The sequence below is a fragment of the Acinonyx jubatus genome, chromosome B2, assembly GCF_027475565.1.
Source record: "Acinonyx jubatus isolate Ajub_Pintada_27869175 chromosome B2, VMU_Ajub_asm_v1.0, whole genome shotgun sequence".
Taxonomy (NCBI): Eukaryota; Metazoa; Chordata; class Mammalia; order Carnivora; family Felidae; genus Acinonyx; species Acinonyx jubatus.
In genome coordinates this window covers 84,279,130-84,290,639 of record NC_069385.1, presented here as the reverse complement: position 1 = coordinate 84,290,639, position 11,510 = coordinate 84,279,130, and the positions used below count along the sequence as shown (strand labels likewise).

Genomic DNA, 11,510 nt, shown 5'->3' with positions numbered 1-11,510 from the left:
TGAAGCAAGGTCTTAGAGGAGGTAGGAGAGGATACAGTCTGTGGTGTAGGCATACCCTTTGGGGAGAAGAGCGGGTCCTTTGCAGAACTAGGAAGGGCAGGTTGAGGGCAACAAAGATTTCTAATGCTGGATCACTCAGAGGGCCTTGGCTTGGTGATGGCACAGAGGCACCTAGAGGTAGACTGGTGGCTTGAGGAAGATGGTAGAGATGTAAAATAGCCACTCTAGACACTAGAAGCTACCATAGAACTGCCAGATCCAAAAATCCATCCAAAAATGTTTAATTTTGATGATTTATAAAAGAAATATCACCATAGCAACTTAAAGCTATTTACAAATTTAAAAATAAATGTATCCACATCATATTACATCAAACAGTTTCAGTTAAAATGTTACAGGTAGTGTTGAACAAACATAAAAAAACATAAATGAAGTTCTAAATCACATAAATGCCCTCGAAGCATGCTCAAAAACCACTGGAAGATGGTCAGGTAAAAACTGGAAAATGTGATTCAGGAGCCGGAAGTAAGGATGATTACACCACCGGTTGTAGGCCAGAAGCTTACATGTAGTCAAATGGAAAAAAATGTGAGAATTAAAAAAAAATTTTTAAGAAATTATTCTTGTGGAAGCCCATAGAACACAGGAGTTGGAAATTTCTATTTTAATCCATGAGAAGGTAGTTCCAATCAAGGGTGATATTGTTTGTGGTTAAGTGGGCATCACACCGTCTTTTTGCAGGTTACATGCCAAGCCGTATTCCAGTGAGCTGGGGAGGGGGAAGTGTGAGGATGCGTCAGACCACGGCGGCGGGTCTTGCTGCCTGGGTCTACTCAGCTTTATCTACACGTTAAGAGCCCCCCGGGGGAAGAATGCCATCTGAAGGGTTGGCGCTGACCCTGGTCTTGGGCGCTGCCTCTGATAAATGCTGGGCACTGTCCCTGAAGCCAGGGAGGGAATGCTAGGCGGCTGCCTGGGCATGCTTCCCTCAGCCTGGTTGCGAGGCCAAATTATACAGCGGTTGGCAGCTCCGTGGAGATGCTGCAGTTTGAGACCTAAGTGTCCGGGATTGCTGCCGACAAATCATTCTTATGAGGAAAGTGGTCAAAAACAGGTGTTGGCCACGACCTGAGAATTATTACCTAGTTTAATTAAGCAAAGGTATAGAGGGGTCCACTTCAGCTCATTCCTTTATGTATGGCCCTTAAGAATAAGCACAACTCCCCTCCTTTATATCACCTGATTTACAGCCAGATGCGTGACCCTCAAGTGTAAGTTCCAGGATACGTGTTATTAATAATTAAAAATAGTTAATTTTACTAATCTGGCAACTTGTGACATTTCATGATTACAAGCCTTAAAAATTTAATACAAGTACAATTTTTTCTTATACATACAATGCATACACATTAAAATATCAAAGGCACTTTTAGGTTACATGATCAACAAAAATACATTAATAGAGACAGGATTATTTATCGGTTGCTTCAGTTTCTGTGTCCATGTTGATCGTTGAGAGCCCAGCTTTGCACTTCACCTTTGCCGAATAGCGTGAAGAAAATGGCACCAAACACATTAATAGCAGCAGCGATATAGAAAACGGTTTGCCATTCGCTAATCGTGTTCTATAGAAAGGAAAACATGCCAATGAAAAAGAACTTTGTTTACAGTCCACTTTATAGAAAAGGTGGTGTCACAAGACTGTTACAACACTAATGCTAATCATAAAAGCCCCATGCTGGAAACAACCCAAATGTCCACAGCACAAATGTGGTCTATTTGTTCAACAGAATACTATACATGATGAAAATGAATGAGCTACAACAACATCGATGCACCTCACTAACAAAACGTTAAGCGGAAGAAGCCAGACATAAAAGAGCACGTATTGAGGGACTGTTTTATATAACATTCCATTATATAAAAGCTCAAAATCACATACACAAAACTATAATCTATAGTGTTAAAAGTCAGAGTAGAGGCTCCTCTTGGTAGGGAGATGGGGGAATGGCAGCGAAGAGTACCTGGAGGCTTTGCACAAGAGGTAACGTTCTGTTTCTTGACTGGGAGCTGGTTACACCAGTTATTAACTTTGTGAAAATTCATCCAACTGTATGCTTAGGATTTGTGTATTTTTTAAATACTGTAATGCTTCAATAAAAAGCTTACTCAAAATAAAACGTGTGGCATGTCTTTCCACATGCATTGCTAGGAAAGTACTCATCTCCCAAGTTCTCAGGTGGAGGTATAAAGGGCAGATCAAGTAAGGATGAGTTAAGATGAACTTTGAAGTTCAAGTTTGAGGCCTGGCACACAGAGTTCTTGAATGGCACACAAAACAGGACACGTGTGGGATTTGCCAGTTAAGAGATCAACAAAACACAATTGTTCAGTGTATAATCCAGTGGTATAAAAACATTAGGCAGTTAGCTAATTTCTGGGTCATGTGACTAACTTACAACCACTTTTTGGATTTTGCAATGTCAGTCTAACCAGAATGCTACATTTGCAGCATTTAAAAAAGAAAAAACAAGTGGTGGAACTGGTAACGGGAAAGAAAAAAGAAAGGCACTAGGAGGCTAGTATGAGGTCATTCATTTAGGAAAAAAGGAAAATCATGGAGAAAGAAAGCACTCTGCTGTTAAGTTATACTTATCTGAGATGCATGTATTTGGGGAAAAAAATCTTAGAAATACGTTGTAAAATTTAGTAACTATTTAGTATGTGAACAATGTGGTTTTTATTTGTACTTGACTCATTCCACAAAGTTTTTGAGGCAGTGCAGTACTTTTTAATAGTGAGCAATTACAATTGTAAAGGCAAATATGTGTTTTTCCTCTTAAAAAATATCCTTTTAATAACACTAAACAAATGCTATGATAGCATATCCAAAATTCAGTTCAGTTCCCACTTTACATTCAAGACTTTAATTGAAGAATCCGGATTTCCCTAGCAGAAATGCTACAATTATCCATAATAAGTAAAATTAATACATGGTAGTATGTTGACTTAAGTTTGTGTGTGCCACAATGCTCCATGAAGATAAGGTTAAACGTTTCTGATGTGTCCATATATATTATATATTTTTTGATGTGTCTATAATGAGACACAGAATTTTAGGGGGAAAAAAAAACTTTCCCAACATCCCTATTTAAAAAAATTTTTTTTCAACATTTATTTATTTTTTGAGAGAGGGAGGGAGGGTGGGAGAGGGAGAGAGTGGGAGGGAGCGAGGGAGGGAGGGAGGGAGAGAGAGAGAGAGAGAGAGAGAGAGAGACAGGAGTATAAGCAGGGGAGGGTCAGGGAGAGAGGGAGACGCAATCTGAAAATCTGAAGCAGGCACAGGCTCCGAGCTGTCAGCACACAGCCCAACACGGGGCTTGAACCACTTATTGTGAGATCATGACCTGAGCTAAAGTCGGACACTTAACTGACTGAGCCACCCAGGTGCCCCTCAACATCCATTCCTATTAAATGAGAGAAAACAGTAATGAGGAGGCACCGATTCATTCATGTAGGGAATTAGAAATGGTAGGAGCAGACAAGAAATAGGAACACTGTGGTGAACACATATGTCTGAAATCAGTATATTTGGCAATAAAAAAGTTTGTAAGCGTATCCTGAAATTTTAAGGATTAGATGGTGTTAATTTGATTACAGAGACAAAGAATTAAGTCTTTTTTACACATTTAGAGTCAGCGTCTTGAAGAATATATTTCATCAGGTGTTACATTGTTTTAAACAGTAGAAAACTGGAGTTGGAGGTCACTGATTTTTATTTCTTGCATGTGTGGGCAACTTTTACAGGGCCGAGTCTCTGCTTACTGATGTGGCGCCATGCTGCCTCCCTGCTCAAGGCCAGACCAGCCTTGGGCCCCTGGAGGGCTCAGTGCCCTTCCTGCACCCCATCCACTCCTCTAGGGCTCCTTCTCCACAGACTGCGTGTTCTCTCCCCTGTACCCACAGCACTCTGCAGACATTTTTTTCTGCAGCGTTTGCCATACTGTACTTTATTTGATTACATACAATCTCTAAATGATGAGTTTCTCAAGCATAGAAGCTTGTCATTTTGCCTTTGGATCCTCAGTATCTGGCATATTAATAAGCACTCAAAAATGCCTACTTAGGGGCACCTGGGTGGCTCAGTCGGTTGAGTGTTCGACTTTAGCTCAGGTCATGATCTCACAGTAAGTCGTTCAAGCCCCATGTGGGGCTCTGTGCTGACAGCTCAGAGCCTGGAGCCTGCTTCGCTTCGGATTCTGTGTCTCCCCTCTCTCTGCCCCTCTCCCACTCATACTCCGTCTATGTCTCTCTCTCAAAAATAAACATTAGAAAAATTTTAATAAAAAAATCTTAACAGGGGCACCTGGGTGGCTCAGTTGGTTGAGTGTCTGACTTCGGCTCAGGTCATGATCTCATGGCTTGTGAGTTTGAGCCCCATATCGGGCTCTCTGCTGACAGCTCAGAGCTGGGAGCCCGCTTCGGATTCTGTGTCTCCCCCTCTCTCTGCCCTTCTTCTCTTGCACTCTTTCTCTTTCTCAAAAAATGAATAAACATTAAAAAAAAAAAAAAAGAAATGCCTGTTCAATCCATGTTTGACTATTTCAGGGCTCACTAACTCATAAGGTAGCCCATTCCATATAGTAGACAGCGTTAAGCAGGAAGTTTTCCTGTTGTGTCCTCATTACTTCTCTCCATCTGTCTTTGTGGAACTGCTGAGAATAAGTCACCATCTTTTGTGTGGTAGTCCTTCAATATGTGAAGTTACCTATCATGTCTTCACAAGTCTTCTGCTTCTGTCAGTATTTATTTCACCTGATATTTATTCATTTGCACATGACCTCCTGACATCTCTCTCACCTTTGTGGACCCACTTCTTGAATAATTTTACATAAACAAACAATTTTTATTTGTTCAAACCAAAGACACAAGATACTGTATAAAATCATGACTTCGAAGTACATGTGTGGTGTCAGCTACATTTTCATTGAATTTAGTTCTGTTGTTCTAAAATCCAAAGAGTGTTCTTTGAAAATAGACTTCCCTATCCATTAGGGCATTTAGCTTTTTGTTGATACAAGGAATTTCATAAGAATAAACACTCAAGGGTGCCTGAGTGGCTCAGTCAGTTGGGCTCCAACTTTGGCTCAGGTCATGGTCTCAGGGTTCTTGGGTTTGAGCCCTGCATCGGGCATTGTGCTGACAGCTCAGAGCCTGAAGCCTGCTTTGGATTCTGTGTCTCCCTTTCTGCCTGCCCCCGGGCCCCATGCTCTGTCTCTCTCTCTCAAAAATAAATAAACATTAAAAAAAAAAAGTAAAAAAAGAAAGAATAAATGTTCAGAATTTTACTCTTAATTAAAATACACTCGACTTTGACACAGATGTGCAGGTTCAAATGAACTATGTAGACCTTTGTAGTTTATAAGCAAATTATCTACTTACATCAGGGGTCAGACTTTTAGCAATGACAGGTCCAACCATTCCTGGAATAGTGGCAAATGTATTTGTGATGCCCAGGAGGATACCAGCATACCTGCAGAAACATTTTCATAGAGGTTTATTATTGTGTTATACATTTAAGTAGTTTCTTTCAATAGATAGCTGTACTATTTCCAGAATACGCTGTATTCTTGTGAAATTTTATGTCTAAATGAAATGTCTTACTAAGTTGGACTGAATATACTTTGAATATATTTAGCTGGCGAAAAATTTGCATTTCAATAGTTAATTAGCATTCTAACATTATATAGGGAATGCAAGCCACTAAAATGATCCTTTTTATAGTGATTTAGAAAAGTGTTGAGATTGATTTTTATACATGACTATATTAGATAGGAAGCTTGATATATCTTAAGGTTTTTTAGTAAAAAAAAAATTATTTCTTGGTTACAAAATCTATTTCAGTGTTGAAAATTTGAAACAAATTAAGAAGAAAATAAAATTACCTATAGTCCTTTCATATAGAGATAATCAACATTAACACTGGTAAATATCCTAATTATTTTTGTTCATATGTATGTATTTCTAATATTATTAGAGAAATGAGATAATATTTAACGTATAATTCTATAGCTTACTTGTTCTGCTTATAATGTATCTGCTTATAGCTAAGTCCTTACACACTATCCCAGAAGTAGACAAGTTTGGTATACATTGTGTGTGTGTGTGTGTGTGTGTGTGTGTGTGTGTGTAACAAAAAAAATGCATTTCTTAAAAAGTTTATTTATCTTGAGAGAGAGAGAGAGAGAAGGGGGCAGGGGTCAGAGAGAGAGAGAGAGAGAGAGAGAGAGAGAGAGAGAGAGAGAATCTCAAGCAGGTTCCATGCTATCAGTTCAGGAGACCTATACAGGGCTCAATCTCACAAACTGCGAGATCATGACCTGAGCCAAAATCAAGAGTCAGTTGCTCAACTGACTGAGCCACCCAGGTGCTGCAAAAATGCTTTTTTAATAAACACAGAAAAAGTTGATTTATTTTAAGGGTAAAGCTTAGAGGAGTCAGATATTCTCACCTATGTTTAGGTGCAAATCTTTAAAGAAAGAATTCCTGCTTGTATTTGGGAAACACTAGTGATCTGCTGACTTCTCCAATACATAAAGAATGTATGTAGACTGAGGAAGGCTAAATGAAATGCTTATCATTTTCTAAAAAGAAGTCATATGGGGCACCTGGGTGGCTCAGTTGGTTAAGCATCTGGCTCTTGACTTCAGCTCAGGTCATGATCTCATGGCTTGTGAGTTCGAGCCCCATGACGGGCTCTGTGCTGACAGTGCTGAGTCTGCTTGGATTCTCTCTCTCTCCCTTCTTCTTGGCTCTCCCCTGCCCTCCCCCACCCCCAAAATAAATAAATATGGAAAAAAAAGTTACATTGGACTGATAATCAGGAGACCTAAAGATGTGTGACTCCCCAGTTCTGCCACTGACCATCTATGTAACCTTGGGCCAGTTAGTGATAGATTATTTCCCTTATCATTCATGGGTTCATCAATGTATACATGTAACATATTTGGTGGTACCACACAAGATCCCCCACAACCCACCAAATGTACTAAAATATTAGTTTTGAGTATAGCATACACATGGAAATATGTAAAAATCGTTAAGTGTAGATCTTGATGAATTTTTACAAAGTGAACACAACCATGTTGCTAGCACTCGGTCAAGAAACGGGACTTACTGGAATAAACATTTTAAAGGACATTTTACATAAGGTTGAGCTGCCTCTCAGAATGTATAAGCCTTAATTTGAATAATCATAATTTGCCAGGTCATCTCTATTCGAAAACTTACAAGGATGATTTAATGCTTACCCTAAAAAGACTATAATCTTTTGCCTGATTGGCAGTGGTCTGGCCCTGGTCCATCTACCCAGCCTTGCCTTATTACCTAGTAGTCTATAATACCTAACTTCACATTCAGACAGCTCTCATTCCAGCTGCTCACATCTGGTATGCTCATTCCTGTTAATTATCTCTACTCATACTATACTCAGTATCTGAAATCCACACTCTTTCTGTCCGGTGTTTTATTCCCTTTTAGTTTTTGCAGGGCCACTACATATATGCTCATTCATGCCAACCAGAGAAGTGGTACATGACCCACGATTGTTTCAGGCTCTGTCCATGGATCCCTGGGGCACTGGCTGCACTGAATACTGGAGCTTTGTCTTACAGAGACTAGTACCTCTCTTGGACATTGGCTTCAAAGCATGCTGACTCCTGATCAGGAATTTCATACGAATGGAATCACACAGCATATAGTCTTTTAAATTATATACTAGGGTTGCTAAACATCCCAATTGTTATGTGTATCAATAGTTTATTCATTTTTTATTGCTCTCTTTTTAATTGAAGAAACTGGGATTTTGTCATACAGTCAGTGCTATGTTCTATATTTGTAGACTGCATTCCTGAGACATCATTTAGCATAATCTTACATTCCCAGTATTTCCTGTATACTGATAGTATCTAGACTCTAGATCACAGAGGGTGCATTAGATTCAGCTTTGATTTTTTAGCAAGAAAATTTAAAGGTGGTGATGGAGTTAAAAATTGGTTAACTAAGTAAATGGCATTTATTAATTTATTTTTCATAAGAATCATCTAGGTATATACAAAGTCCAATTAGAGCTTTTAATTTTTCATGAAATAATCAGTGTTATTATAAAATAAAATTCTGGTCCAAATTAAAGAAGCTTGAAATTTATTAGTTCATATAGTCTTATTGTGGGATACTAAGATTTGTTAATATTTAGGATCCTCAGTATCTTGGTTGCAGATGACGAATCTGAAATTCCTCTCTCCATTTTGGATATGGACAAGTGCCTACTGTGGGTTAACTGTGTCATCCCAAAATTCATATGTTGAGGGCCTAACCCCCCATTATGACTGTTCTTGGAGATACGGTTTTTAGGAGGTTATCAAGGTTAAGTAAGTGTAGGGTCTTAACCCAATAGGATTAGTGGCCTTATAAGAAGAGGAAGAAAGAGAAATTGCTCTATCTCTGTGAGTATTTACCAAGGAAAGGCTATGTGAAGAGACTGAGAGAAGGTGGCTGTAAGCAAGGAAAAGAGCTCTCGCCAGAACCTGACTATGCTGGTACCCTGATCTTGGACTTCCAGTTTCCAGAACTGTGAGCAAATAAACTTCTATTTTTTAAGCTACCTGGTATATGGCATTTTGAATGGCAGTTTGAGTTGACTAATACAGTGCCTAAATAAAACATCCTGCTGAACTGAATTAAATTATCTACAACTATCAAACATTTTTATGTTCAAAACTCATTCATAGTGGATACAATAACGAAAGCATATGGCACAGGTCTTTTTAGCTTATGCCCTGTAGGGAATGTATCTTAAATTAACCAGGCTTGGCAGAACCTGTCTTTTTTTTTTTTTTTTTTAAACCATTAACACCTTGCCAGTAGGAGGAACTGACTGTAATGCTGCCAGGCCTTTTCAGTGACAGATATTAAGTGCAGATGAATGCTGTGAAATTCTAAATGTCAGCACCAAGAAACTCATTCAGGTATTTCTATTACACTTGGCCAGGAAGGGCCATGAAAGATTGATGGCTATTTGGAAAAAAACATGTTGTACAGACTCAGTCTGGATTCTGTGGTGGTGGAATACTAGAATGCTATGGGATTAACAGTTAGAAATCTATCCGATTCCCTGATATCTGGGCAACAAAATCATTTATAGAAAATCTCTATCTCATTCTATAGAAGAAAAGGCTTAGAAAATACCATGAACACATGTGTATGTTATATACAAGTTTATTCAAAAACCTCATCTCAGGTATGGCTCTAAGTATTTTATATATATCCCATTTTAATAGTAAAATCTACTCCATGAGGTAGGGATTGATATCTCCTTTCTACAGATGAAGAAAGATATTGTAAAATGTTACCCAATTTGTCTGATTCCAAATCAGTACTTAATATTACAAGGTTAAAATCTATAACATTGCCTTCTTAACAACATAGTCGTCACTGAATTCAATCTGTAGGGAATGCCAGTTTTCTCATGCTTAATTTTTTACCATAAGCTCCAGTGCTGAATGCTTAAAAGTCTGTGGTCCTCAACTGTTCCTGTTCTAACTATCAGAGCGCTTCCCTGTGCATGGACAGACACTCAGCTGTTACCAAAGAAAAAGGAGCTAAGCAACATCATGGTCATAAAATATATAATCCCCCAGTTAACCAAGAGGTGGAGAACCAGAAACAGCTAGTATCCTTTGAATCAAGAAATTCTAGTTGGAAAGCTCATCTGAGGGATTGAATCAAAATATAAGGGGGGGAGGGATAATTTTGACTTTGATGAAATTACATTTGTACAGCTATATACTTTTAAAAGTTACATATGTTGTTCATATACATACATATGTTGATCACAACCACAAATCTGGTGCTTACATGTACTTACCACTCTTCTAACTTCTACAACTATTTGTTGGTATCATTTATGTTATTAAACTGTTTAGTTTCATACTATATCTAGATAAATGTCTTTTTTGACTTATGACTCACAAAATGCCAGGGCTTGAACAGATGTGAAATTTAGCCATTCATTCATCTGATGCTTGAAGCCCAGTTCTGGGATCCTGCCTGCACAACATCCAGTATATGCTTCAGGACATGATTTTATCACTCTCCACACCAGCAGAAGCTTACACAGATGCAAACAAGGGCCATGTTACTTTCATGTTTGTGTCTTCAACATTTGGTACAGGGCCTGGCACAGTGTTTGTTAAATGACTAGATCCATTAGTCAGCATGCTATGACACTGAAATGTAGTAATTACACATCTACCTAATTGTACAACCAATTCATCTTTTCCATCCTATCCAAAAGGATTATCATGGGAGATCTAGTTGAAATCCTGATATACTAAATATACTGTATTCTCTTTACGTCTGAGGCTAGAAATGTTGAGAAATCAGACCACTTTGCTATTTTGACTGTTAGTGATCTAATGTTATCTCGTTAGTAATCAATATTTTCTTTTCTAAGAGCTTACCAGTCATCCCTTTAATATTTTACTTGGATTGATTTGTGACTCTGGTCATGGCACCTGACTCAAAGTTTGCCAGAAAATAATAGTTTATTGCATTATGTCCAGGTACACTTATTACATTATGAGCTAAGTATATATGTGAATGTATGTGTGTTCTATTTTTTTACAACAATCTTACAAGGTAGGTACCATGTATATTTGTTTTTTTTCCTTCCCAGAAGCTCCTGCCAGATTCCAGAGCTTCTGATGGATGGAGGGCACCTGATGAATCCTGAACTACATTTCAGCTCCATGAAATGGAGTGGGTAGCTTACTGCCTTCTTTCTGGCTAGCTGGCTGGTGAGCCAATTTTATGTTCCTTACAATTTTTACTTCTCATATTTATTTACTTAATTTTATAATAAACTCACATAAACTGAGGCAACCAGAATATGTCTGTTCTTGGCTATGAGTTCTTTTCCCTGAGTTCTCAAAATAACTATTAGGCAGTGACTAATTTTTAAGATTTTTGAGAGACAATGATGTAGCAGAAAGATCCCTGGACTATGCTGTTGAGACCTAAATTCAAGTCTGCCATTTACTAGCTGTGACTTTGGAAGCCATATAAGTCCTCTGTACCTGAGTTTCTTCATCTTCAAAATGAGTTCTTTGTGTGTGGTGAGTGTTACCAATGGCCTTCTCTGTATCCATTCCCATGAGCTATGGGGAACATCGACTCTCACCTCTAACTTTAGAGTGGGTGCTAATTGTCCTAAAGTCAAATGGTATTCCCTTGGCCATAGGAGTGGTTCAGGGGATGAATATGGGATTTGGTTTAGTTCAGTCAAAATGAAGCCTAGGACTTAACTTCCATGGTGGAGAGAGGAAAATATCTTTTCCTTTTTTCTTCTTCTTTAAATGTTTATTTATTTTGAGGGGGGGAGGGATAGAGAGAGAGAGACAGAGAATCCTAAGATAGTGCAGATGCAGGGCTCGAACCCACAAACCACGAGA

General features: G+C 38.5%; 1 protein-coding gene across 4 annotated transcripts in view; it reads right to left on the bottom strand.

Annotated features, from left to right (window-relative positions):
- Window positions 1–265: 265 nt before the first annotated feature.
- Window positions 266–11,510, bottom strand: part of SLC17A5 (solute carrier family 17 member 5) — a 48,934-nt gene continuing 37,689 nt past the window's right edge. For 3 of the 4 annotated variants that reach the window (XM_027057401.2, XM_053222568.1, XM_015078210.3), the window contains 2 exons: window positions 5,443–5,533; window positions 266–1,625 (listed from right to left, as the gene is read on the bottom strand). In XM_027057401.2, coding sequence (XP_026913202.1) covers window positions 1,488–1,625; window positions 5,443–5,533 — 229 coding nt within the window. In that variant the 3' untranslated portion in view covers window positions 266–1,487. The remainder of the gene's footprint in view (window positions 1,626–5,442; window positions 5,534–11,510) is intronic. The other variant, XM_053222567.1, reaches the window with a different exon arrangement.